Below are 26,925 nucleotides of genomic sequence, written 5' to 3'. Positions count from 1 at the left end.
GCTTCCTGGTCCTCTGCCTGGTAGGAAAATCCCAGGGCCAAGAGGCCTCTGAGAACCATACCCTGGGATGATGAGTTTGCACTAACTTCTTGAGGGAAGCCAGGAATCTGCAGGCTTTGTCCTGAGGCTTAGACTCTGCCCTCTGAGCCACATCTTGAGCAGATCCTGAATCTGCAGGGTGTGAGGGTATGTGTGCGTATAAGTTACATGTGAGTGTGCATGGATGTAAATGTGTATGTGTGAGTGTATATGTATGTATGTGTGAGTGTGACAGTGTGCATGTATGTATGTACGAATGTGCATGCATGTACATGTGTGCATGAGTATCCATGTGTGTGTGTAAACACATATGTGCAGGTGCCCTTGGGAAGTATGTCCTGGGGCTCACTCTTTAACCTGCCTCCTCATCCGGTCCTAACTCCTCATCTGGTCCTGACTCTCCAAAGCTAATTTGGACCAAGCACACTGGTATGGAGATGAATGTCTTCATAATCATGGGGACTGGAATTGTCCTTCGTTCCTGGGATCCAGAGTGACAATAAGAAAATTTTAGGGTCAGGGGGAGGTCTTCTGAATGAAGACCATAGGGACCTTTGTCTCAGGCCAGGAGACCCTACGTAGACGGGCACAAGTGTCAGGGATCAGTCTAACAGGACCTGCCCCCTCCCTCCCCCTCTCCCCCTCTTCTTTCTTTTAGTCATTCCAGTTGGCTCAGTTTCCTGGTGTGGTTGCTGTGGTGCTGGGTCTCCTGGGAACCAGGGCTTTGAGCGTCATGTGTCCTCAGTCTGGAAATTCTGTAGCAACCATCATTGGGGATTGGCTGGGCAGAAACCTTTCCTCCCAGGCACCGGGGGGAGGGGAGCAGACCCTCTCTCCAAACCAGGGCGGGAGAAGGAGCCTGTAGATGTCTGTGCTGGTTTTTGAGACCCTGATGTAACTCCAGTCATTGTGTGATCTTTCTCCTGCTCTCCCCTCCATCCCCAGTGACCAGCAAGTGAGATGTTCCTGGTATATTTACTGCTGATGGTGATCTTGACCTTTCCTGGGGTCCCCATTCCATTGTCTGGTTTTCTAACTCCAGGCTTTTGAAGGTCTGGCAGACCCAAGTTCCGAGCGGATCCTGATTTATTTATTTATTTATTTATTTATTTATTTATTTATTTATTTTTACAGGGACAGAGAGAGAGAGTCAGAGAGAAGGACAGATAGGGATAGATAGACAGGAACGGAGAGAGATGAGAAGCATCAATCAATTATCAGTTTTTTTGTTTTGACACCTTAGCTGTTCATTGATTGCTTTCTCATATGTGCCTTGACTGCGGGCCTTCATCAGACTGAGTAACCCCTTGCTCGAGCCAGTGACCTTGGGTCCAAGCTGGTGAGCTTTCCGCTCCTCAGGGTCTCGAACCTGGGTCCTTCCACATCCCAGTCTGACGCTCTATCTACTGTGCCACTGCCTGGTCAGGCCGGATCCTGATTTAGATGGTGTTCTGCCTCATGGATCCAGAAGAGGGAGTGCTCCAAATCTTTCTTTTTTCTAGGGGAGAAAGATTCCTCTCTTCCTGCATGTTCTGGGCCCCTGTGCCCGTGACTGGCCTCTGCTCTCCCCTTCACACCCTCACCCGCTTTATTTTTCTACAGGGCGGCTCACCACTGGGCTGCACTTCTCCAGAGGGACAGAGATGAGGTGTCCTGACCTCTGTTCTCAACTCAGCCAGATTCCCCCTAAACCCTGCTCCTTTGTAAACATGTCACCCTTTCCAGCCTTAAAATGACCTTTTTCTACTCCAAAGTCAAAGTATTCATGGTCTACAGCACTTCTTGGTATTGGGGACTCAGACACTTCTCTGTTGGCTGCCATTAGTTAGTTGTACTTGGTTTTGTGATATTGTCTATCCATGTGAGCATCTTTGCCCCCCCAACTTATCACAAACTTTTAAAGGCCCAGGGGCTGGATTGTATGCTTTATCTTTCCCTAGGGGTCCCACACAGCTTGGGGCACATGGAAAGTGATGGACAATTTTTTCTGAGTAGATTGGGAAGAGGATGGTTGGGGGAACCGATGGCGCTGAGGTCTGTCTTCTGGTCCTTCATGTTGGCAGGTGACACATGGGGTGGGAGAGCTACCGTTGGGATATGTAACCAGTGTAGGGCTAACATTCACATGCTCACGCCTCACTCAGGCTGGAGTAGGCACTGCATTCTGCCTGATAAGTTTAGAATGACCAGGGCATCATTCTGGAGAGCTGAGGCAGCCACCTCTCTGTCTAGAGCTCTCTGGGTCTGCACTATCTGAATCTTTTTTCTCATCTAAAAAATATGAAAGTGGCCTGACCTGTGGTGGCGCAGTCGATAAAGTGTTGACCTGGAATGCCAAGGTCGCCGGTTTAAAACCTTGGGCTTGCCTGGTTAAGGCACATGCAGTAAGCAACTACTGTGAGTTAATGCTTTCAGCTCCTCCCCCTTCTCTCTCTCTCTCTCTTCTCTCTCTAAAAGATCAATAAATAAAATCTTTAACAATATATATGAAAGTGTTTCCTTCTGGCTCTAATATTTCATGAAGCAACAGAAACTCCCCAAGGGAAAGCCCATGACTTGCAAATGTAAAGTTCGGGGGCGGGGAGCAATATGTTTTTCTCAATGACTGGTGTTGGGCTGGGCTTAGGGAAAGGCACATTCTGGACACAGGGAAGACCTCAGGTTTCTCGGCATCAAAGTGGTAAAGCAAGCTCTTGCTTCACCCTATGCTGCTTCCTGGGGCTACCGTCCAGTTCCCAAAGCATTTTCATGGTTTGGGGTGACTGTCTAATTCTCTGGGTGCCAAGGACGGCCCCCATCTTAATTATCTGAGTGGTCCTTCCTGGTTTCCTGCCGAGTTTGGCAAGAAGGGCTTTCAGCACCTTGGACAGGGACAGAGTTTCAGCCTGGCTGAATCTGAGTGGCCCACAGAGCCTGGGATCTCCTTCCAGGCCAGCCTCCCTGGTGGGGGTGGCAGCAAAGCGTGTTTCGCTCCTAAATGGTTTCTTTTTCCCCAGTCCCTCAAAGACACCTTAAAATAAAGTGTCCTAGTTTTCTTTATGCTCGGATTGCCCCTCCCCATCAGTGGCTCCTGTAGAGTCATTCTGGAGCTTTACCTGGTTAAGTTCTGGAGACTTGCCTAAACCTCTTCTCGGGTCTGACGAGGCTGAGCCCCATCCTTGAATGTAAAAGGTAGATGGCTATTGCGTTCTCAGGCAGAAGAAGCTTCAATTGACCCCTGTTCTCATTTGGGGGTAAGTAGATCAGTGGGAGACCTCCACACTTGACCCCTTCCTGGGATCTTGCTTTAGGGAGATGCCCACTCCTTTCCTCTGTGCCTGAGAAAGCCCTTACCACCCAGAAGGACCCAGCCTTCCCCAGGAAGCCCTTCTGGCTGCTCCAGCCCACTTGAACCCCCTTCTGGACCCCTTGCATGTGTGGTCAGGCCACATTGTTTTCATAACATCTTATGCTTATTAGGTCCCTCTTTCCAGTTGGATTATGAACTGCTTGCAGGTGGATTCTATACCACACGTCTTCTTTCAGGAGACCCTCCACTGAAGAGCACAGTGCAGGGTGGAGTGGGAGACTGATGGGTCTAAGGGTCTTGCACCTGCCATAAAGGGTCTCCCACTCCACTTTTTAAAAATGTCCATTGATTTGAGAGAGAGAGAGAAAGAGAGAGGGAAAGGGGGGAGGGAGAGAGAGAGAGAGAGAGAGAAGCATCAACTCATTGTTCCATTTAGTTGTGTACTCATTGGTTGCTTCTCATATGTGCCCAGACTAGAAATTGGACCTGCGACCTCGGTGCATGGGGATGATGCTCTATCCATTGAGCCACCTGGCCAGGGCCCGCTTCTTAAAATCTGAAATAAATATGTAGGATGGACCAGGGTGCTATCTGTGGAGTAATCATTGGCCTCAAGGGCACCTAGGATCACAGGAGGTGGAGGTGGAGTTGGGCACTGAGGGAAAATGGAGGAAGCACTGGTGGGTGGGGAATGTGATTGAGTAGTGCTAAGGAATCACTCACCATTGGTGCTGGAAGGGATCTCAGAGATCAACTTGTTTGGTTTTGGTTTACAGGTATAAGGAAAGTGACATTAGCAGTCCTCCTAAAGTTACACAACAAGTGGGCCCCTTTCCATCACCTCTGACCTGGCTCTGGTCTTCGACATCTCTCTCCTGGACTACTGCACAGCTCCATGTGGCAGATCATATTTTTCCAAGATGGTTGTGCCAATAGATCCCATCATATGTGCTGTTCTTACATAGTGTCAAAGACAGTTCTCCATTGAGAGGTATGTTGTGGGGTCTATGTTCTTCTCTCTGGATCCAATTGGCCATGCTTATGGCAGAAGTTATTTTATGCGACCTTTGAGGCTGAGTTATTACAGGTGGTACAGCTGTTGCCTGAGTCTCTCTTGGGACACTTGCCCTTGGAACCCAGCCACCATTCTGTGAGGAAGCCAGGCAGCCATGAGGAAAAACTTCCTGTCGCCGTTCTGGTCCCAGTCCTAGCAGAGGTTCCAGCTGACAGCCAGTGTTAACCACCAGATGTGATGAGTGAATGAGCCTCTCCGTCCTGAGCTGAGTAGAGCAGACACAAGTGGTTCCAGCTGCACCCACCCAAATGGCAGACCCATGAGCAGAATAAATGCTGCCATTGGTTTAAGTCATGGGGTTTGGCACGGCTGCCAGGCAGCAACAGTGACCGAAATGCCTTGTGTCTGCCTCAGTTTCTCCAGTCTATTATACGTGTTTTGTTAACTCAACAGACTTTTTATTAGATGATAGACTGCATGCTGGGACTGGTAGTAAGGCAGGCATGATTTCTATATTCGTGGACCATGCATTTCAAGTGCTTTGACCGTTCCTTTTCACACAGAATAAAAACCAGACTCCTCAGGCTTCCACTAGCAGCTCCAGCCTATTGATCCACTGACTTCACACCAAACTGTTTTGTCCTCAGACCCAGTGTCCACTCTTCAGTCTCTATGCCTTTGCTCATGTTGTCCCTTTCACCTGCCATGCTTTTGCCCTGTCCCATCTCAACTTTCAGGGACATGTCCCCAAACCTCTTCTCCTCATCATTCCTTCCCAGCCTCCTCCAGTTGAACATAATTAACACCTCCTGGTAACCCCATGGCACTGGGTGTAGACTATACAGTTCTGCCTGCCTACTGCATCTCTCAGCCTGAGTAGACTAAGTCCTCAGAGCAGAGATCCTGGGTCACCCTCCTGTCCCTTCTCCATCCACCCCTGCTGTCTGGCACAGGGATCAGTACAGAGGGGGCTCCCCAGTAAACATTGGTTGATGTGACTAGTAGCAGAATCAGAATTAGAAGTCAGGTCTCCTGAATTCCAGTCTCTGGCACACCTTTTGCTTCTTTTGATATCACCATGGCAAGGAAAAAGTCCTATCAATGGCATTCATCAGGTTGGCGGGAGAAGACCTGGGTTATGGCCCTGGGTGGGTGGGGGAGTTGATGGGATTGCTGCTTGTGGGGCTGCAGGTGGCAATGAGTGGGGAGAGCACAGGGTCCTGGCTGGGGATTTGAGGTGAGTCCCTCTCTTCTTCCCACTCCCTTCCCTCCCTCCTTCTCTCCTACCCTTCACTTCTGGCCTTCAGCAAACCCTGAGCATCACACTTCTGGAGAGTGCTCATGCAGTTTCTTTGATCTTTCTCTCCTCCAACCTCAACTCCTATTTGAAAACATGTGCATCTTCAGGACCCTGCTGCCCAGGAGAGCAAGGCCCCATGGTGCAGTCCAAGCTGTTCCTTGCACATGGAGAGCTGCTCTGTGTTCTCTCCATCCCCCCGGGGTTTCTGAGGAGCTATTCCTCCCTAAGCTGCTTCCCAGTCCCCTGTGGCTGTTGCTTGCTTTCCTGGGCCCATTTGGCTGTCTTGATTGGCCGGCTCCTTGGGGGTCCACAGTGGGGAGGCTGTACTTTGTTTTTCCTCTCAGGATGTCCTGGCTTGACTCCTTCAGACTGAGCAGGAGCAGAGGGTGGAGTGGGCAGGATGTTTTCCACAGACTTTTCTCTTTAAATTGTCTCTGGGAGCAGGGAGGGGCTTAGTGTCACACTGTCTATACAGTGAGGGCTCCTCAGCCCCAAGGAGGGTGGGGAGAGCTCTTCTCAGGAACAGTCCCTAGAAATGGGTCCGCTAGCCAAAGTTGGGGTGGGGCGGGTTCTAGTTGCTCCAGGTCTGAGGGTTGGGCTGGTCTCTCTCTCCTGGGTTTGGGGAGAGTAGAGGTGAGAAGGTGATGGGCACAGAGCTTATCAGTTGCCCTTTACCTTTTGTTGCCTGGCACCTGGGGGCCCAGGAAGGATGTCTTTGGGGCAAACCTCTCTGACAGCCTAGCTTCCTTGTCCCAGTTCTTGGCTATGGGGGTGGCGCAGTGAGACTGCCTCCAGGCTTTCCCCTCAGCCTCCAGGAAGTGTGTGTGTGTGTGTGTGTGTGTGTGTGTGTGTGAGAGAGAGAGAGAGAGAGAGAGAGAGAACGGCAGCTCTCTCCTGCCTGCCCCTCTGCCCAGGAGCAGGGTCACTTCGAGCCTTGCCTTCTCTCTTTCGGGAGGACCAAGGGCCCCTCTGATTCCTTCGTCCTCCCATGGGATGAGAACAGAGGCCTGTCCCAGGAACATGGGTACCGAAGTGCAGACAGCTGGCTGGGACCTGATGAGCAGCTCCCCTTCTCACCCTTTTCTACCTGCCTCTCCCTCACCCTTGGTCTGGAGAGAAGGGGGTGCTACCTACAGATGTCCCCCCTTTCATGTCCTCTCTCCCATGCCCATTCTTACTGCAGGCCCTTCCTCGCTCTCTAAAACCCCCAACGTGAAGGGGGAAACACCCCACTCAAATGGGAGTCATCCTGGACTCAGGGCAGGTAACCCAGCATTCGTGGAGTGGTCCTGGGTAGGGAAGGGGTGGGCCAGCCACAGACTGGGTTTTGCCCAGCACCCAAGATGAGTTGATGTGTCTGAGGCCAGGTCACAAAAGAAGGGAAGTCCGTCCTACTGAAGGCTCTGGGAATCTTGGAGGGCAGATGAAGACAGGAGTGGGGCGGCTGCCGGAGGTGGGGAGGGCCGAAGGGCTGAGATGACTATACTGGCAAGAGCCTCTGGTCTTTTTTAGCATCAGCTGGGAGAGCCACCTCCTTCTCTTCCACTGGCTGCCTCCCTGAGTCACTGCCCACCCACTAGCAAATAAAAAACGGGTGTCATCTGCTGGCCAATAGCCCCATCAGGCCCCAGTGTTTGCCTCTTTTTGTTCCTGAGTGGAAGGTGAGAGTCTGGGTAAGGTGGTTTCACTGAGACCTCTTCCTCTGGGCCTTTCTCCTTCCAGACCCCGCTTCCTTCTCCGCCCTTTGTTCCTCCCCTCCCCCCACATCCCATGCTGGTTCTCCCTGGTGACAAGACCCACCCTTTAGCTCCAAGGACTGAGGCAGCTGCGAGCCCTCAGGGGCCCCCACATGGCCCCATTCATCTTGCAGGGTCTCTGATCCTGGCTGCTGGGGAGGAGACCCGGCTGGCCGGCTGCTCAGTTGCGGACTCCTCCCTGCCTGCCTGCCTGCTCAGCTGTCAACACTCGCCTTTCTGTCCTGGCCTTCCTGGGGCCCTGCCTGGCTGCTCAGGCTGGAGACGCCGCCCCGGGAGTCCCTCGCTTAGACCCGGGCAGGCGATGGGCAGGCGGCAGGCAGACACCCTGCCTGCCCGTGAGCATCCTCAGGCCTCTTTGCCTAAATAAGGGAGCTGCAGCTGCAGCAAGCCAGCTGGCTAGGGGGGAGGGGCCGCGGCTAGGCCAGGGTTTTCCGAGGGGCTGGGCCACCACAGCGCCGCAGGGCCCCGAGCCCGCCAATTGGGCCTGCAAGGCTGGTCCCGCTCTGCAGACGGAGTGCGGGACGCTCGCACAAGGGGATCCCCTTTAGCTCAGGGGCTTTTCTTTGATCCAGCAGCTGGGAGGCCGCAACTCCTGTCAGAATGTCCCTCTCTGTGCAGGAGGGCTCCGAATAACCCCAGAGATGGCTGTGTGTGTTTGTTGTGTGTCAGGGGGCGTCCCCCGCGCTGGATGCATGCCCTTCCTAATTCTCACCCACCCTTATCTCAAGTATCGGCTGGCCCGGGATCTCCAGATTGTCTTGTCTTTCACATTTCCTGGGCCTCCACTGACCCTGGGCTCGTCCTCCCGAGGTCCAGGGCTCGCCCGCGTCACCTACAGCAGGCATTGAACGCATGCAGTGTGTACCAGGCCCGTGCTTGGATTGGTGGGGGACCAAGACAGAAGGGACCCGCCCTCTCCCTTCAAGTCCGGCTTGCCAGGCCTTCCAGTGCTGAGGTGGGGGCAGAATCCCCAGTTCCCTCCCAGGCTGGCTGTAGCACCTGTCTTCATGGTTCCTCTACCCAAGGATCCCTTCCCCCTCTTTTGGGGGCCCAAGTCCGGGGGGCTCCAGGGCTGAGCTAGGGGCTGGGTAGGGGAGGAGCCCTCGGCGCGGCTCAGCCAATGGGAAGGGCGGGCGCGCGGGGTGTGTGTTGGAGGGGGCAGAGGGCGGTGCTGCAGGCACGCGGCGGGCGGGAGGGGGCCGGGAGGCGGGGGCCGGAGCCGGAGGGGCGCGCGCCGCCTTAACCCTTCCGCCGCCAGGCCGAGCCGCAGGCGCAGCCTGAGCCGCGGGCTCCGGAGCGGCTGTCGGCGCGGCGGGTGGGAGCCGGAGCCCTGCGCTCAGGCGAACGGAGTGCAGTGCGGGAAGGCGGAGGAGCAGGGCCCACGGCTCGGCAGGGAGCGGCAGACAGGTGTGCGGGCGGCCCGAGCTCAGGCGGCCCCAGGCCGGGCCCGCAGTCCGGAGCCGGGAGCCGAGTGGGGACCCCGCAGCCCAGCCCTGGCCCCGTCCGTGGTCTGCTTTGCCGCGGGGTGCGGGGACTACGGCCGGGCAGGGCTACCCAAAGCCTAGTATTGGGCCGGGCTGGGCCGGGGTGGGTGGGGGCCCGCCCGGCCCGCCCATGGGCTCAGGATGCCGGTGCGGAGGGGCCACGTCGCTCCGCAGAACACCTTCCTGGACACCATCATCCGCAAGTTTGAGGGCCAGAGTGAGTGGGGGAGGGGGCGAACGGGGAGGGGGCTTGGGGGGGGGGCGGGCGAGCTCTCCCGAGTGGGAATGGGGGGGGGGGGAGGCGTGCCCGAGCCGTGTGCATCTGCCGAGTGCGAGTCAAATGGGGACTGGTGTCCTCAAATACTGGCCAGGGATCGCAGGGGCAAGACTTGGTGTTGGGGGCTCTGGGCTTGGGGACAAGAGGCTTGGTGCTGGGGTGAGGGGTAGGAGGCTCCGCTCAGTCTCTTGGGATTACGGAGTGTGTGTGATACTCTAAGGGTGTAGGGTAGGAAGATGGAATGGGAGTGTGCAAGTATCCCTAAATCTGAGTGCCTGGATGTGTGTGAATGGGGTTATGTGGGTGCCAGGACAGCAGAATAGGTATAGCCCAAACTGGGACCTCAACAGGACCGTGCAGATGCCCATCTTGGCTGTGTTGTGAGAGATTGAACCAGGCATGTAGAATCAGTGCCTAACCGGCTCTTGGGTGTGTGTGGGGTGTAGACAAGGCTACAAACTGTGAGCCCTGGGGTGAGAGGGTGTCATGGGCTGAAGTCCAGTTTCGAGGGTCTAACAGCCTCAATGCAGTGCTCTCATGTTGTCAATTTTCCTGTCCTGGGTCCCTGTGTGGGGACTATAGCACCCTTAAATTGGCCTGGTAGGGGTGGCCTTCAGAAATGTCTCAAGCTAGGTTAATGTGCTGGGTGTGGGCTTTGCAATCCTTCCCCCAGAGTGCATATGTCTGTCCCCAAGGCTGCGTGTGCCATGATGGGTGTGACTGCCAAGGGCCCTGGGAGCAAGGAGCTGGTGACATTCCTAGCCCATGACCCTGTAAGCACAAGACAACATGTGCCTGTAACAGTGGTGGGCAGAGGGAGGGGTCAGTTAGATGGACAGTATTGTCTGAGCAAAGAAAAAGATGATCCTAAGGGGGAAGGGACTGACATGGTGGAGGACTACGAGGAGGCAGGGGCTTTCCTTGCCACAATCTCCAGGAGTCTGTGCAGGCACCTGGCTTCCAGCCTCACCTATGCCCCTGATTGCCACGTGACCTTGAATGACTCTTCCCTGTCTGAGCCTCAGTTTGCACATGTGGGAAGAAGGGTGCAACTAAAGGAGTCTTTCAGGTCCCTTCTGTCCCGAATTCCAGGAGCTCACAGAAGGGGTGGGGTGGGACCTGCCTTCGAAGAAACTGGCTCGCTGGTCTCTCCAGGCCTGACAGTTACCAGAAGGGGGTGTGTGTGTGGGGAGAAACAGGTGCTTTTCCTTCTTCCTCCAAAGCTGGTGGTGGCTGGTACTCTGGACTACCTGGGGCTTAGGTGGAGACAGAGGCCGAGTCAGGAGTCTTTATATGTGACAGAGAGCCCTGACTCCAAGGGTTGACAGCTGCCTGGGTGTTTTGGGGGGCCTGGGAAACTGACTTGAAGATGACCCAACTTATAAAAGTAAATACCTGGAGGCCAGGGTAAGGGGCTGCCAAGGAAGGCTGGAGGAGGCCTGACCCTGATGGCTTCAGCCTGCCTCAGGGAGGCCTTGCGGCAGCAGCCTAGGCCATGCCCTTGGCATCGCCCAGGGCTGCAGCCTCAGGGCTGTGTCCACTGGGAAGGGAGGGGGCAGAGTTCCGACTGTTACTGAAAGCCCCAGCATAAAGACCAAAGTGGCCGGAAACTTCTGTGTTTATAAAAAGCTCTTCTCCTGGGAGCATCTTCCCTGGCACCAGCTGATGCTGCCTGTCTGCCTGCCTGCCGCGTACCAGCCAGCCTGGCTCTCAGGGCAGGCGTGGAGGGGGTGAGCCAAGTCTAAGCTGAAACGTGTCCATTGGGGCACCTTTCCTTAGTGGGCCCAAACTGAGGCAGCCCCCACATCCCTGGATGCCCTTCCTGGATCTGTCTTCTTACAAATGGGTCACTGTCTCAGGCCAGTCCCGGGCTCCAGGTGTTTCTGGGGTTTGGAGCTGCAGGTCCCTTTCCGTGCTCCCTATGACCTTGGGCTTTTGCTTGTGACCCTCAGCTTATTCTTTCACCCTCTGCCAGAACCGGGTTCAAAAGCTGGCCCTGCCATTTACAAGCTGTGGGCTCTGAACTTCCTTTGAGCCCCAGTTTCTTCATCTATAATAGGAGGATGCCTACCTTATGGGGTTCTCAGTATTACAGGAGATGAAGTAGAGCAGGTGCTCACGTGGTACTTTCCTGTCCTCGGTACTGCGCCTACGCCCTGGCCTTGACTGCCCTTCTGGAAAGTATTGATACTTGGGGGAGTGATTCTCCAGGGGTCCCCGCAGTAAGGCGTGCCCAGGAAATCCCCCCCCCCCCCCCCGCCAGTCTAGAGAGTAGGGATCAGGAAGGGAAGCTTAAGGACCCAGTACAAAGGGAAGGCTGGCCGCCATCTCTGGCCCTTCCCAGGCCCCCTCTCCAGGCCCAGTGTTTATCCCTCCGCTGCGGTTGCTGACACCCTCCCAGGCTGGCCTCAGCCCCAGGAGCGGAGGGGGGCGACAGGTCTCTGGCAGCCTGCCTGGGGGAAGCCACGCAGCCAGCCCTTGGGCCGGGCAAGGGAGGGGCTGTGCCGCCTGTCCAGCCAGACAAGGCACCTGCGTAGAGGCATAGTTGTATTCGCCCCCCCCCCCCCCGCGCTGGGGACCCCAAGCTCCACCGTGCTCCCTGGGGCGGGGAGTCCCCGGGCGGGCGGAAGCGTGTGACTACAGATTGTAAGGGAGTGCTGGGAGCTGTAGAGGCAAGGGTCCCTGCTCACGTGCCTGTTCATCCCTGCCCCGCCCCAGGCCGCAAGTTCATCATTGCCAATGCCCGGGTAGAGAACTGCGCTGTCATCTACTGCAACGACGGCTTCTGCGAGCTGTGCGGCTACTCGCGGGCCGAGGTGATGCAGCGGCCCTGCACCTGCGATTTCCTGCACGGGCCGCGCACTCAGCGCCGGGCCGCCGCGCAGATTGCGCAGGCCCTGCTGGGCGCGGAGGAGCGCAAAGTGGAGATCGCCTTCTACCGGAAGGATGGTAGGCGGGGCCGTAGCGAGGGGCGTGGCCACACGGGGCGTGGCTTAAACGAGGCGGGACCTAGAGGGACAGGGTGGGGTCAGTGGGATGGGGGTGGCTGGATAGTGGCGGGAACCTGGGTGGGTTGCATAGCAGCGTGACTTCAGCTGGGGCCATTGCAGTGAGCCAAGTGGGAGGCGAGGGCTGGGCCTTAGGGCTGCAGGGCAGTCTCAGTCTCTTAACCTCATTCACCTCTGGTGGGATGGTTTTTTTTCCTGGTAGCCAAGGAACTGCTTGCTCGTGGGTATGGTGCCTCTGGGTCCTTCTTCCCTGGGCAGACGTGGGCACGCTGAACTAGGTGGGTTGGAATTTGACGGGTCTGGGATGGCAGGTGCGTGCGTGGACTGAAGTCAGGCTGCCAGCTGAGCGCTGACCTCCAGTCATAGGCCTTTAGCAACCCTTGTGGCTGTTTTGGAGAGGTCACTGAGGGCAAAGGTGGGCAGGGCTGTAGGACTCTGGCTCGCTCTCTGCAGTCCCTCTCTCTTGCACTTCAGCTGCACCTGGCATGAGGTGTGTGTGCCTTTCTCAACCTCAGTTCCCTTTGACTCATCTGTTGAGGGCCCCACCTGCCACCCCTTTCTGCGCCAGGTGTCTCTGCTCAGCCACCGCCTCTTAGTCCAGCTGCTCTGGGCTTCCGGAGAGATCAGAGATAGCATAAACAGAGCTCTGGGCAGGGCTGTTCCACAGCATGTCTGTCCTGGTGGGGTGGGCTTTGCTTTGGGAGTTCAGAGCAGCAGGGCTTTGGGAGGTCTGTGGAGGGCTGGGCAGGTGGCTCCAGAGGTAACTGCTGGGCTGTGCCCACACCTTGTCACTCACCAGTGTGTATCTGAGGAGCATTTACTGGACTCAGGATCTTGCAGATTGAACACTGAACAGTACATCAATTTTCTGCCTGCAGGGAGCTTCCCTGCTGTAGGCAGCATGCTCTGCCTTCCCCTAAGGGTAAGCAGAGAGACCCAGCAATCCCAGGTCCTGGCTCTCCTCTTGGAACCTCCCTTCTATGCTCAGGGTTGACTGAGGCTGCGCTGTCAAGGCTTGTATCCCCTAATGGCCAACCCTGTTTTTGCAGGGGTGCCCAGCTTGTGACATCACCACATAGCACCAGAGGGGGCACTGTCGCTAGGCCCTGTGGAGGAGGCTTTGCTCACAGTGCAAGGGGGTTCTGGCTAGGAGTAAGGAACTGCAGGACTAGATGGACACTCTGAAGGCGGGACCTTCTGTCTGCTTTTCTGCTGACGTCTCTCAGAACCTTAATCAGAACAGATTTGCTTGTATATCTGCCTGGTCATCTAGGACAAGCTAACATTGGTGGGTGGCTTCTATGTGCTGGACACTATGCTAAATGTTTTACTTAAGTTATCTCATGTAATCTTCATAACAGCCCTGGGAGGTAGATATAATGTTTTGTCTTCTTCTTCTTCTTCTTCTTCTTCTTCTTCTTCTTCTTCTTCTTCTTCTTCTTCCATTTATGGATAAGGAAACAAGTTTGGAGAAATTAAGAAACTTTTTCAAAGTCACACAGCTAGGAAGTGGCAGAGCTCAGAATGAAACCATGTCTGTCTGATCCGAGCCCTACCAACCCTGCTTAGCTGTCATATGTTAAAAATGACACCAACCAGTTACAGGGGTACCTCTAGATGCACATACAAGTTTGTTCTGCAAGTTGCAAACCATTGTTGTAATGAACAGAATGTGAATATATTAAATCCTGGGTTTAGGTTTAACACCAGAAATTGTGTAATATGGGGCAAGCTGGTTACTGCCTTGAGTCTGTTTCTACTTCTGGGATAATGTGCCCCCTCAGTCCCTTGGTGCCAGGGGCCTGAGTACTTACTTCTGTCTTCGCTGTAGTGTGTGGGGAGCTGGCCGCCCTTCTTGCCCCAGCCTGGCTCCTTTGGAGAGGATGGCCAAGGGACCCCTTTTGCAGAGGTTCTATTATGGAATCTTGGTGACCTTGAGGATCACCTAATCCAGCCCACTCGGGTTACAGTTGGAGAAACTGAGAAGCAGAGGTCTAGTTACCAGCGAATCAGTGGAGAGAGTGGGATTAGAACCCAGGTCCCTTGCCCAGGTTCAATCTCTGCCCCTTCCAGGTTACTACTCTAAGTGGGGCTTGACCCAGAAAATCCTGTGCCAGCCATCTCTGCCTGCCCCCTTCTCTGCTCTCTGTTTCCAAGGGATCAAATATCTCTTGCTGGCCAGCAGGCTGGCCTGGGCCCTCACTTGTCCCGGCAATGGAGTCCTAGGATGCAGAAAGATTTCTTCTGCCTCCCCTCCCACTGCCGTGAAACACTCAGTCTTCTGGGAGTTTCCCTGCAGGCCTGAACTGCGCTATGTGTGTGGACACATGAGCTTACACCTTTGTGCCTGGGTGGAGTAGGGAGGCAGAGGTATATAATACCAGGGCCACCCATTGTTTCTGTCCAGGCCCTTCTCAGGGTCTCTGCCTGGGCCAGCCACAGGGGGAGTGGGTCCCTGGGCTCCAGCCCCAGGGAGGTGGGGCCTTTTGCTGGCAGACACCAGTGTGGACAGCTGTGCTGTGTCGGTGCCTCTGGCCTAGCTCTGTGTAGTATCAGGGCCTGGAGCCAGACAGACAGCTCCGTTATTTAGTTGCTGGGACTGCTGAGAGGCAGGAAGGTTGGATTGGGGTGGAGGCAGTGTGGACTGGAGGGAGAGACATGAGGTACCAGGGACCTGCTGGCCCTGTATCTGTGCCCTGTGACATCAGGCCCCGGATTAAGGTGGCATTGGGAGCAGAGCTGGACAGCGTGGGGCTGGCTGGCAGGAGGTAGTCTGGCTGTGGGGCCCTGGGCAGCAGGTGCTGCTGGTGCATACCTGCATCCCACATTGCTGTCAGGATAGCCTTGGGTCCCTTCGAGCAAGGCACCTTCTTGATCTGCCTCTTCCAGCCAGGGATGGGGGAGCGTCCCTGCTCTCTGTCCCTTGCCTCCTCTCTGCTCTTTGTTTCCTCCATCTCTCCATGCCCCGCCCCCCGCAGTGGGGCCTGTCTGCCTGCTCCTGCCCGTGGTCTCTGCTCCTTTCTTTCTCCCCGGGCTCCCTCCCTGCCGCCTCTCTGTCCCCTTGGTCTTTATCTCCTCCTCCCTGCATCTGTCTTTCTTCTTAGTCCCACCACTCCCCTGGAGCCTTTCTCCCCCTGGGCTTCGTCTGGCTCTTCGTACCTCTGCCAGTACTGGCCTGGTCTCCATGTCCCTGTGTCCCCAAGAGCTCGTGTGTGGGTGGGGATGGGGGTGTCTCTGGAGAAGAATCTGTCTGCTTCTCTGCTCCAGCTGCAGGCTGGTTGCCATGGTAACAGGGTCAGAGGGCCCACACTGCAACAGCTGAGCAGTGGGCTGGGGGAGGGGTGGGGACCAGCAGGCCAGCCTGCGCCCTGGTGCCCCCAGTGCCTATGGGGAGCCTGAGCCCCAGAGGTGGTCCCCAGACTCAGACCCCAGCTTCCAGGTGCTGTGCAGGCTCTCCGGACACCAGCAACACTCCTATGGGCCTCCCGGGACCCTCCACACACCCAGGCCATTTCCCCATCTCTTTCTCCCCTGAAATCAGACTCCTGCTCAGGACACCCTCATACCCCTCCTTCTCCAGCATGGCTGACCTCTTCCTGAGCTCAGACAGCTGTGCCCTTCCATCCTCTCCAGACCCTGACCCTCATACCCCAGACCCCCACATGGCAGTGTGCTGCTGAGCAGGATCTCTGTGGTGGGGTACTGGTGAAGGCTCCTCGAGCAGGGCAGAAGGGCGGACAGAGGTGGTACCTAGATGTGCCCTTGAGGTGACAGCAGCCTGGAATCCATACCAGAGGATAAGACCAGACATAGGAAACACTTTTCTGAGGGGCAGAAGATACCGGGGTGACCCTCGCCTTAGGTCTTCTGAGGCAGGGTCAGTGAGTGCGCCTGCCTGTGGCCAGGGGACCGGAGGCCCCAGAGAGGTGCCCGGGGCTCTCCCCACCCAGCACCTTTCCTCTGAGGCTGCAGGAGGAGACCTTCCTGAGTAGGAGCAGGGTGCCCTGGCCGGCTTGGGGGCTTCCTGTCCCCAGAGGGAGGCGGAAGCAAGGCCGGCCTGCCAGGATGGAGGGGTGTATAGTGGGCCATTCCTGGCCCACTCTGCGGTCTGCAGAGTGTCAGGGGGGCCGCTCCTCCGTGTTGTGTCTGCTGGAGCCCTGGGAGAGGAGCTGTGTAAATATTTGCACAGGCGGCTGGGATGGGAGCAGAGTTTGATGGTGGCTTTGGGCTCTGCAGAGGAAGACTGTGGGCAGCAGGAGAGCCAGCGTGGGGGTGGGGGTGGGGGTGAGACCAGTGAGTCTTGTCTGCCCAGAGGTGGTTTCTAGGCCAGTGTGCAGTGTGAATTGACAGATTCCAAGAAAGCCCTTTCACATTTAAACACCTCCCCATCCCCCCTGCTTGAAATACCTACGTTAGAGAACCTTCCGCTTGGGTGGAGAATGAGCCTTTTTTTAAAAATACACATTCTCTCTTATCACCCCGCCTCCATAGGCAGGGAGAACGTGGAATTTTCTAGCCCCTTCGTGTGGGGGAGTTTAACAGAAACTTTCTTCTCTGCCATGGGAGGAGAGCCCTGGGGTCAGGGTCAGAACAGGGGGAGTGGAGGGACCCCTCAGACAGATGATTAATATGGGAGAGGCTCCCCTCCTATCCGTAGTGCAGGGCCTGTGAAGATGTACATGCTTGGAGCTGTGGTTGGCCTCAAACAAACCTCTCTGTTCAGGTGACACCAAGCACTTTGAGGACTAGGCAGTGTCTTCTCCTTGGCCTACCAGCTCTCTTGCTCACAGTTCTGGATGAGGTCGCCATGTCCAAATTCTCCCATTAGATTGTAAGCTCCGTGAGGGCAGACAGCAGTCTGTTTTATTCTCTGTTTGGATCTATGAGTCAAGTGCATAGTGGGAGCTCAGTATATGCCAGCTTGCTGAATGAATGAATGAACGAATGAAGAATGAATGAATAAATAAGGTGAGCAGTTTGCTGTTGCAGAAGCCTTATCCTGGTGTCAGTGACTTGGGAGCGGCTTCTGGCTCAGTTACAGAGCTGCTGTGTGACTTTGGGTAAACCACTTTTTATCTCTGGACCTCAATCTCTCCCTCTGTGAAAAGTCTTAGAATAATAGAAGACCAGGGCTGAGAGGGGTGGGGGTTAGAGAAGCGGGAGGCTGTCAGGGCCAGAGGAAGTTGGGCCAAGGAGAGGTAGCCTGCTGGGCTTGGGAGTCCTCCAGCCCTGCTGTGGGTGAGGGACATTGTGGGGTGCAGGGAAGGCATCCAGGACTTCTGGCCTCCCCTGACTCAGAGATGGGACTGAGGAGGCTTGAGTAGGGGTGCCAAGCTGGGAGTCTTGGTGGTGGCTGTGCTCATAGGCAAGTCATTGTCACTGCACTTCCAGTTTGCAGGCTGGGACGTGTGCTCTCTGGCGCTCTGAGAAGCTGGCCTCCTGTCCATCGTTTCACGGGAGGGAAACTCTTGCTGAGGAAAGCTGTGGGACTTGCCCATGTTGATCCAGCTGGCCACTACCTGAGAGGGAACTCAAACCTAGATTTTTTCTCTTCCTGCTCTGGAGTCTGCCCAGCACAGAGTATTGCTACACAGGCCATCTTGTCCCAGAGGGCCCTGTGAGGGCTTGGGATCAGTGCCCCAGGAAATGTGGCTGCAGCTTGGTCCCAGAGCTGCAATTTGCTGAGTGGGACCAAACACCTCCCCTCCCAGGTACTTCTGGGAGAGGTGCCGAAAATCAGATGGTAGATGCCAACAAGGCTGAATCAAGTGTCAAGGCTCATTCTGCTTGCCATGAGGCAGGGTGTTACCCATGTGGCCGCAGGTTCCTGGCCAACCCTGGGCAGTCAGCTAGCCAGGGATCTAAGCCTCCCTGTGCCCTGCAGGGCTTCTCCTTGCCCTGTATCCTGAGTCCTGGGTAGAACCCTGTCTGCCTCCTCTCTCCACCCTCATTCCAGGCTTCCGCTGGTCCCAGTTCCAGCCACTCCCCCAAATCATGGAAATCACAATATTTGATATTGTTTTTTTTTCTTGCTCTTTCACTCCATTCCTTTTTTTTTCTTTTTCTCTCACTCCCCAGCCCTATTACCCTCCCCTTAGGCAACCATTCAAATGTGCTTCCTGTGAATGTGCTGCTTGCATATGTTCATGCAAAATGTGTATTTTGTTTGGATGCACATAGGCTTAATTTATGCAAATGGTATGTCCTAGCTATTGTATTCCAGTGCTCACTTTTCTTGAACGGGAAGATGATGCCTTCAAATCCATTCAGGCTACTACTTGACATTTGGTCTGTAGCTCCAGACTCTTTGGGATGCACTCACCTCATTTTCTCCCAGGGAGGCCCCTCCAGAGCATCTCCATAAATAATGCTGCCAGGAACATCTTTACCCGGACCCCTTCTGGACCCACCTGACGGTGTCTTAGGGCTACATTCCCAGGGGTGGAGTTGCTAGGTCACAGGTCTCTGGACATTTAATTCAACTAAGTACTCTCTGTGTGCGAGCAAGGCTTCAGCTGTCACCTCCCACCCACACAGAGCATGAGATTGCTGTTCCCCATGTCTCTGCCACGCCTGGCATTACCTACCTTTCTAATTCTTGCCAGTCGAATAGGTGATAATGATATCTAGCTGCTTGAATTTGCATGTCTTTGCCCTCATGGGAGTCTGATCGTCCATCTCTCAGGCTGGATAACCTCTCGGGTTTACTTCCCTGTCAATCACTGTCTCCCTTCTATTGAAGCCCCTGTCTTTTGTTTTGTGGGTTAGCAGGAGATGCTGTGTATTCTCGAAATACAAATGTGTACACTTCAATATTATATATATATTCTAGGTATTAATTCCTGCTGAATCAAGATGTTGCAAATATCTTCTCCCATTCAGTTATGGGTTAAATTTATCCAACCCAGATACTTACTATTGATACAAACTAATTTATCAAGTTTTAACTTTGTTTGTGTCTTTGGAGTTTTGTTGAAAAAATCCTTCACCATCCTGAGGTCGCAAAGGTTGACAGTTTCCTTTATTTACTTAAATGTTTTACCTTTCTCTGTTGGGTCTTTAATCCATTCTGAGCCTACCTCTGTCTGTAGTGTCAAGTAGGGATCAAGTTGTATTTTTTTCCGTGTAGTGAGCCAATTTTCCCAACACATCTAGTAAACAGCCTGTTCTTTTCCATTGATTTGTGGGGCTACCTGTATCACCGGTTAATTACCCATATATCTGTGGGTCTTTGAGCTCTCTGTTCTGTTCCAAATTTTTATTTGTCTGTTCTTGCTTCAAAACCACATTAAAAAAATCAAACTATGACATTAAGTATACCTTAGTATCTAGGAAGTCAAATCTGTGTTTATTCTTTGCTCTAAAGCAGTGGTTCTCAACCTTTGTAATGCCGTGACCCCGCAATACAGTTCCTAATGTTGCGGTGACCCCAAACCAAAAAATAATGTTGGTAGCTACTTCATAACTGTAATTTTGCTACAGTTATGATTCGGAATGTAAATACCTGATATGCATTATGTATTTTCTGATGGCTTTAGGCGACCCTGCTGGGGTCGTGACCCACAGGTTGAGAACCGCTGCTCTAAAGGTTGATGTAGGTACTTGTGGGCCTTTTTCTTTATAAACTTTAGAGAAATGTCGAGTTCTTGCAAAGAAAAAAGACCCCTAGAATCTTGCCTGGAATTAGATTGGTTTTATGGATGAATTTGGGAACAATTGACATCTTTATAATATTTGTCCCATCTAAGAGCCCGGATTGTTCCTCTATTTATCAGATCAGTTCTATATCCTTGATTAAAGTTTTATTTTGCTTCTGTTTTTTCCTCTGTAAAAGCCTTGTGCATTCTTGGTCAACATCTGGATATTTTATCATTCTGTTGCTGTTAGGAGAAAGGTCTCGTTTTTGACTCCCTGTTCTCATCTCTTTATGCTGGTGGAGAGAAATGCTATTTTTGTGGGCTGATCTTGTATCAGCGTCATCATTAGTTCTAAGAGTTTAGCTGTTTTTTTTTTTTTTTTAGGGAGATGATCCTATCATCGACACATAATACAGGTTTTGTGTTGCAGGTTTTGTGTTTTTGTTGGGCTCATTGTCATATATATATATATATATATATATATATTTTTTTTTTTTTTTTATAGACAGAGAGAGAGTCAGAGAGAGGGATAGATAGGGACAGACAGACAGGAACAGAGAGAGATGAGAAGCATCAATCATCAGTTTTTCATTGCGACACCTTAGTTGTTCATTAATTGCTTCTCATATGTGCCTTGACCGTGGGGCTGCAGCACACCGAGTAACCCCTTGCTCGAGCCAGCCATCTTGGGTCCAAGCTGGTGAGCTTTTACTCAAACCAGATGAGCCCGCGCTCAAGCTGACGAGCTCGGAGTCTCGAACCTGGGTTCTCCGCATCCCAGTCCAATGCTCTATCCACTGCACCACCGCCTGGTCAGGCCATCGTCGTATGTTTTGATGCTCGAATGTTCCATTGGACTTTTCAGGAGGCTTTCATAGGTGCCTGTGTTTTCTGGCCCCTCCCGGTATCCTGTGAGGTGGGCGAGGGCTGGGGGGATTACAGCTCTTGGTTAAACGATTGAAAAGCTGCGGCTGGTGGAGAGGTGGAATCAGGGTGTGGTGTTCTAAGGCACCCCCAGGCTTTCTGGGGGTATGCTGGGGGCTACGATGGGGCACAGTTCTAGAAGCTCACCAAGCCCCAGGGGAGGGTCAGGTCCCAGGTTGTTTCCTGGTGGCTGCAGATAGGTGGGGGTCATGTTGAAGCAGGCTGGTAGGGGTCTGAGCGTGCTCCGCTGTTTCCTGGCTTCCAGGGCAGTCAGCCTCCCTGTGCCATGCTAACTGCTGACCAGGTTTTGTAACACTTTGGCAAAAGGCACCCCCTTAATCCCCATGATGGTTCCGCCTGTTGCTTAGACTCAGGATAGTTTGAAACGGGCAGATTCTGTTGTGAAAGAACACTTGGTACCCTTGGATCTGAAAGGGAGCTGAGAGGGGGGAAGAGAGACGGCCCTTTCACACACACCTGTCATTAGCGCCAGTCACTGCCCTTCGGAAATCCTCCGACACCTGTTCCCAGTACCTCCCCTGAAGCCAGCCAGACCCTAACCTCCGGGCTCTGACTCTGGGGGGAGGGAGGAAGCTCACTCCAGAAGCCCACATGCAATTATCTCCTGAATTAAGGAGATAGTTTTAGAAGGGTTCTCAATGTGAACCATCCATGTGGGCTGGATGGAACAGCCACGGAAGTCTTTGTAGAGCGATCCTGCAAGGCCCAGAAGGATGGGAGGAGTTGGAAGAGGGGTCAGGGTTGGGGGGAGCAGCTGGGGTATACTGGGGGCCCGCTTCTTCGGGACTCAGCATGCTGGCATAGGAAGGGGTGCAGGTCTGGCTGGGAGAGCAGGCAGAGGGCCTGGTGGGGTGGGGAACAGAGGATCCTGAAGGATTCTCTGGGGAGGGGGGCTGACTCCAGGAAGCCAGAGGAGAGAGGGGAAGTGTGCAGGCCTTGGGGAGGGTGCAGAAGGACCCATAAGAGCAGCTCTCCCTGTCGGAGCATGGCCTCACTTCACCTCTCTAGGATTTCTGGTGACTCCGCTTGATAGAACAGGAGGCTACGTCCCCGAGAGGTCAAGTGACACCCAGTGGACAGGCTCAGGGCCGGTCTGGGCCCCAGAGCTTTTCTAGAAGTTCTCTTTAGGCTGTTGGGGATGGGGGGATGACATAGGCAGGCCACACGCAGTACATTTGGGGGGGTCTAGACCACTGTGCCAAGGTCCCCGGGGCCCTCTGTATGGCCCTCTAAGTCCCTGGGAAGGTGGCAGGCTGGGAGGGTGGTGGTGGGGTTTGTCTGGGGGGGGTACCCTTTCAGTGTGAGTCGGGGCCTGGAACATGGCTCCCAACTCCTGCCCCACAGTGAGTTCATTCCCTGGGGCATCTGCATCACAGCCCCTGGAGTCAGGCCGAGAAGATGATCTCTCTCTCTCACACACACACTCTCTCACATACACTCTCACACACACACACACTCTCTCACACACACACTCTCTCACACACACACTCTCTCACACACACACTCTCTCTCACACACACACACACATGCGTGTGCACTCATTCAGTGGCTGACCTTTCAGACTCCCTGACTCTGTCCCCTGGGCCTGCAATGGCCCTGGCTTCCCTAGGCCCCAGGCTCCCCATGAGAGCTGTGTTAGTGACACGGTGGCTCTGGTCCAGGAGCTGCTCCTTCTGCATCTTCCTGTTGCTGCCACCAGGCTAAATATAACCTGACACTGCACAGCCCTGGGCTGTGCAAAGACAGTGTCTCTGCCTGGGGGCAGACAGGGCCCTGGGGCCAGCCTCCTGCCCTTTGCGTGACTTTGGGCCCAGCTCCTCCTGCTGGGAGCTGGGCAGGGAGGAGACCAGGGCTAGGATGGCTGCCGCCCCGAGGTCAACTTCCCTGCAGGACCCCAGCACCCTGCCTCCTTATAGCTCTGGATGCTTCCACAAGGCCATGTGTCATCTCATCTGACACTCAGGGCCGGATCACTCATCCTTGCAGTGCCCCCAGGGAGCCCGATGCTCAGAGAGGTGAATGACTTGCCTACAGCCACACAGCAATTTCCCAGGTCTCCTGATGGTCGGGCAGATCCGCTCCGCACCCCAGGCCTGTCCCTCTGCCTGGGTTACTCTCTTTTTCTCTGTCTTGCCCAGGCTCTGAGCTGGGATCCTGTTGACTCCCTGGTGCCACAGGGCAGGTGCCCGGACTGTGTTGTTCACGCTGCCCCAAATGCCTCCCACTGTTGCACTCAGTGAATACTTGTGGGGGATGGAGAGTCAACCCTGACGGAGCCACGATGACACCTCGTTTACAGACCGAGACCTGACCCTGTTCCTTGCCCAAGGACACTCAGCATCTCTGCTGCCCTGATTTAAAGAGGCCTGCCCAGGAAAGGCCAGGGTGGGGGGTGCCCGGGGGTGAGGAAATCTAGTTTGGGACTGTAGTTGGGGCCCTCAAATAGGTTGGGACGCTAGGCAGAGATGATGCCCTGGGTTGGTACCAGATGAAAGTAAGGCAGTGTTGCGTTCTGATGCATGATGGTGCCCGGGGGCAGGAAGAGCTGTACCTGCTGCACCTGCAATCTGTCCAGGCCTGATTCGTTCCCAGGGCCCCTCCTGCTGTCCCCTCACCCTCCCCTCCTCAGTGGCCTGCAACATGACTGCGTCTGCTTTCCCTTGTCTCCACCCCCTCAGGGCCCAGGGTGCCCCGAGCCCCAGGATGCAGGCTGGGGTTGGGGGCTGATTATTCTGAGTGAGGTGTTCCTGGCATCAGCCACATGAGCAAGGTGGCCTGTCGCCTCTCCATTGCTGAGAACCCCCCCCCTCCCCACACACACACACACACACATCTCTCTCCCTCTCCCTTCCCTCATCCTCCCATTATCGGGGCCTCCTGTGAGTCTGGCTCCTGCTTCACGCACATCATGTCGTTCATCCCTCCAGCCTCCTGGGGTGGATGCCACCTCCCCCGCGCTGCAGACAGGCGGCCTGAGGCTGGGGGAGGGAAGGTGACTTGCCCAAGATCATGTTGACACAACGAGAGCAAAGGCCACCTGACTTCACATCCCATGCTCCTTCCTCCCCTTGGCATGGGGGAACCCCCTAGCCTTTCTGTGGGCAGAGGTGGAGGGGTCCTCTTCCTCTCCACCTGTCCGTGGCATCCCTGAGCAGGTCTGGCACCGGTCACCTTGGTAGTGTGGGCCACGCCTGCCACAGAGTGGCTGTCCATGGAACTGCAGCCTCATTCAGCTCTGTGTGGGGGCCAAAGTCAGCCTCTGCTTCTGGGGGCGCCACCCTGGGGGCAGGGCAAGGTCAGAGAAAGAAGAGGAGTGAGTGATGGGCAGGAGCTAGGGTTGGGCAGGAGGAGCAGGGCTGGTGGGGGGTGGGCACTGTTGCGTGTGCAGGTACCAGCACAGGGCTCCTGGGAGTCACTGACCCGCTGACTGCCAACATCTCTGCTACATGAGGGTCAGAGCCCACCGGCCCTCAGGCTGGAGCGTGCTCCGGCTGTCCCTGTGCCCCACCCCTGGCCTGACTGACCCTCAGCTGTCCTCAGGGCCCAGAGCTCCCCCTATTCCTAACCAGTGATGGGATGAGGTCTGCTGGCCGATCTGGCTGGAGGGCAGGGGCTGGTGATGTGCAGCTCACAGAAGACCCGACCACCCTGGCAGGTGGGAGGAGACAGAGCCTCGGAGAGCCCCAGCTGACTTGCCCCCCCCCCACGTTCCTCACTTCCACGTACCCTTGAGAATAGCCTTCCCTCCTCCTGTTCTTTCTCACAGCCACCCGGCAGGGCTCCAGGTCACATTTTTGGTACAAGCTGGGCTTTGACAGGATTATTTGAAAGGAAAGATTCCTTGAATGTCACAAAGGGAGAGAGGGCCAAGGGGGCTCTGCGGGTGAGCGTGTCTAGGGGTGGGGTCAGCCTGTGCAGCAAGAGAACTTCTATGTGGAGTTTTTGCAGCGGGAGGCCCGGGTCCTGGCTGTCTATTCTGCAGAGTGCAGCTCTGGCCTCTCTTGCTGAGAAGCCTGAATGGACTGGGCAGAGTGCTGAGGCCTCAAGGTCACAGTCTCCAGGCTATTCCGAAAGGTCAGGCTCCTCTAGGTTCCATACTCTGGACTTCTTTCCTGGGACAGGTTTCCTGGTGAGGAATGGGGCCAAGGCCCCGGTGGCGGGTGGCGGGATCTCCAGGTTTCCTGGTCTCTGGCTTCTCCTAGTCCCGACGACGGCCAGTCCCTATCCAGGCCGCTGCTGGCCATCACCATATTAGGACATAAACTCTAGGCGGGCTGTCTGGGTGCCAAACAGTCTCCAGCTGGGTCCCCCTGTAGCTCCCAACACCACTGTCACCCTGTCAGAGGCCAGAGGTCAGGGGACAGGAGAGGCTGGCTGCTGGTGGAGGATCCAGACAGAACCCCCAGCTCAGGTTCCGAGGTCCCAGCCAGAAGGGCCTGAGATGTGGTGAGTGGAAGGACCTCCGGGCAGGGGAAGGGATGGAGAATTCCTGGTGGCCCCTTCCCTGGTCCAGCCTTCCCACCCTCATCTCAGTGCCATCCTGTTTCAGTTGGTGTCAGAGGCTCTCCTTCCGCAAGATGAATTCCCCAGCTGTTAGGATGGCTGGTCTGCAGGAGTCAGGCCCTTCCCACCTGGTCTGTGCAGGCCATGGCTGCCACACTGCCCAAGGCCTGGTGACAGGCCTCAAGCATCATCCAGAGCCCCTCTAGGTGGCTGGCCTCCCTCGACTCAGTTCGCCGCCACCCCTCCCTCTCCACTGTGCTTCATCCTTGCCCCCTCCCTCGCCATCAGCACTGCCCATCTCTAACCTCACCGGCCAGTGCTTGCTCCCTGCTGCATTGTTCTGGGTGCTGGCCAGTTAGGGCCCCTGCAGTTCAGAAAAGACAGCTGAGGCAAGAGACGAGACAAGGAAAGAAGTCTCTCTGCTCTGAGAGGAAAGGGAGAGGAGGGACAACCCTGGTGCCTGCAGGATCCACAGAGAGGGAGAGACGGGATGTTAACATGTGTGTCAGGGTCTTTTTCAGAAATCAGCAGAGAGGGGGAAGGGCTGTGTGCTGGACGGGGAGCAGAGGTGGGCACGGTCCATCTGGCCTGGTGCACTGGCCTCACCTTGGTTGCCAGGCAGAGAAAAGGAAGACAAGGAGAGAGAGAGGTGCATGAGCTAGGAGCAGTGCTTCACGACTGTTTGGGGAAGGATCACTTTTATTTCTGATACGTCACAAACCAGTACCTTTGTGAAATACAGCATCCCATGCTTTGATAGCATGGTGGTGTTGAATTGCAGTAAAGATTTTGAAATGCTTGCTCTCAACTTTGGAATGTATACTGTTGTGGACCTACACAGCAGCTGGGGACAAATGCAGAGAGAGGCAGGACGGGGACAAAGAGGAGAGGAGTCACGAACCTGTGTGTGTGTGTGTGTGTGTGTGTGTGTGTGTGTGTGTGTGTAGTGTTCAGTGTACACCAGGCATATGTTGACTGAATCCAACTTAGGAGAAAGGAACTATCATCCTCTCCATTTGATAGATGAGGAAAGTCTACCAGGCACAGGAAGGTTGAATCATTTAAGCCAGCGGTTCTCAACCTTTCTAATGCCGTGACCCCGCAATACAGTTCCTCATGTTGCGGTGACCCCAAACCAAAAAATAATTTTGGTGGCTACTTCATAACTATAATTTTGCTACAGTTATGATTTGGAATGTAAATACCTGATATGCATTATGTATTTTCTGATGGCTTTAGGCGACCCCGCTGGGGTCGCAACCCATAGGTTGAAAACCGCTGATTTAAGCAGAATGATACACGGCAAAGTGGCAGAGGTGGGATCTGAACCCAGGGACCCTGGGCCTAATGTCTGCATTACATTACACTACCACATCTGAGGGAAAGCAAGGACGAATTGAGAGATGAGAGGAAAAGGTGGCGGCAGGAAGGAACTTCCCCCAGAGGGAGAGAGAAGGAAAATGCACCCAGGGAGAGGGCCAGAGACACAAGACAAGCTGTCTAGTGGCCAGCTGGAGCCAGTGGGTTGAGGGCAGCAGCCTGGCAGGCATGGGGCAGGAGGAGGGGTAGGGCAGGAGGCCCTCCTGCCCTCCCCCTCAGAGCTGTGCGTGGGGCTATGGAGGAGGCAGTAGTGGATGGGCCCCTTCAGGTTTCTGCTCTGCCCACCAGGGG

General features: G+C 55.0%; 1 protein-coding gene across 4 annotated transcripts in view; it reads left to right on the top strand.

Annotated features, from left to right (window-relative positions):
* KCNH2 (potassium voltage-gated channel subfamily H member 2) overlaps positions 1–26,925 on the top strand; it is a 62,659-nt gene that overhangs the window by 22,275 nt on the left and 13,459 nt on the right. Inside the window, exons 1-2 of one of the 4 annotated variants that reach the window (XM_066385240.1) lie at positions 4,192–4,319; positions 11,880–12,110. In XM_066385240.1, the coding sequence (XP_066241337.1) occupies positions 11,981–12,110 (130 nt within the window). In that variant the 5' untranslated portion in view covers positions 4,192–4,319; positions 11,880–11,980. Of the gene's footprint in view, positions 1–4,191; positions 4,320–8,610; positions 9,102–10,873; positions 10,892–11,879; positions 12,111–26,925 lie in introns of those variants that run through there. The other 3 variants (XM_066385239.1, XM_066385241.1, XM_066385242.1) reach the window with 3 other exon arrangements.

Source organism: Saccopteryx leptura, chromosome 5 (assembly GCF_036850995.1).
Source record: "Saccopteryx leptura isolate mSacLep1 chromosome 5, mSacLep1_pri_phased_curated, whole genome shotgun sequence".
Classification (NCBI taxonomy): domain Eukaryota; kingdom Metazoa; phylum Chordata; class Mammalia; order Chiroptera; family Emballonuridae; genus Saccopteryx; species Saccopteryx leptura.
This window is presented reverse-complemented; position numbering and strand designations above follow the sequence as displayed.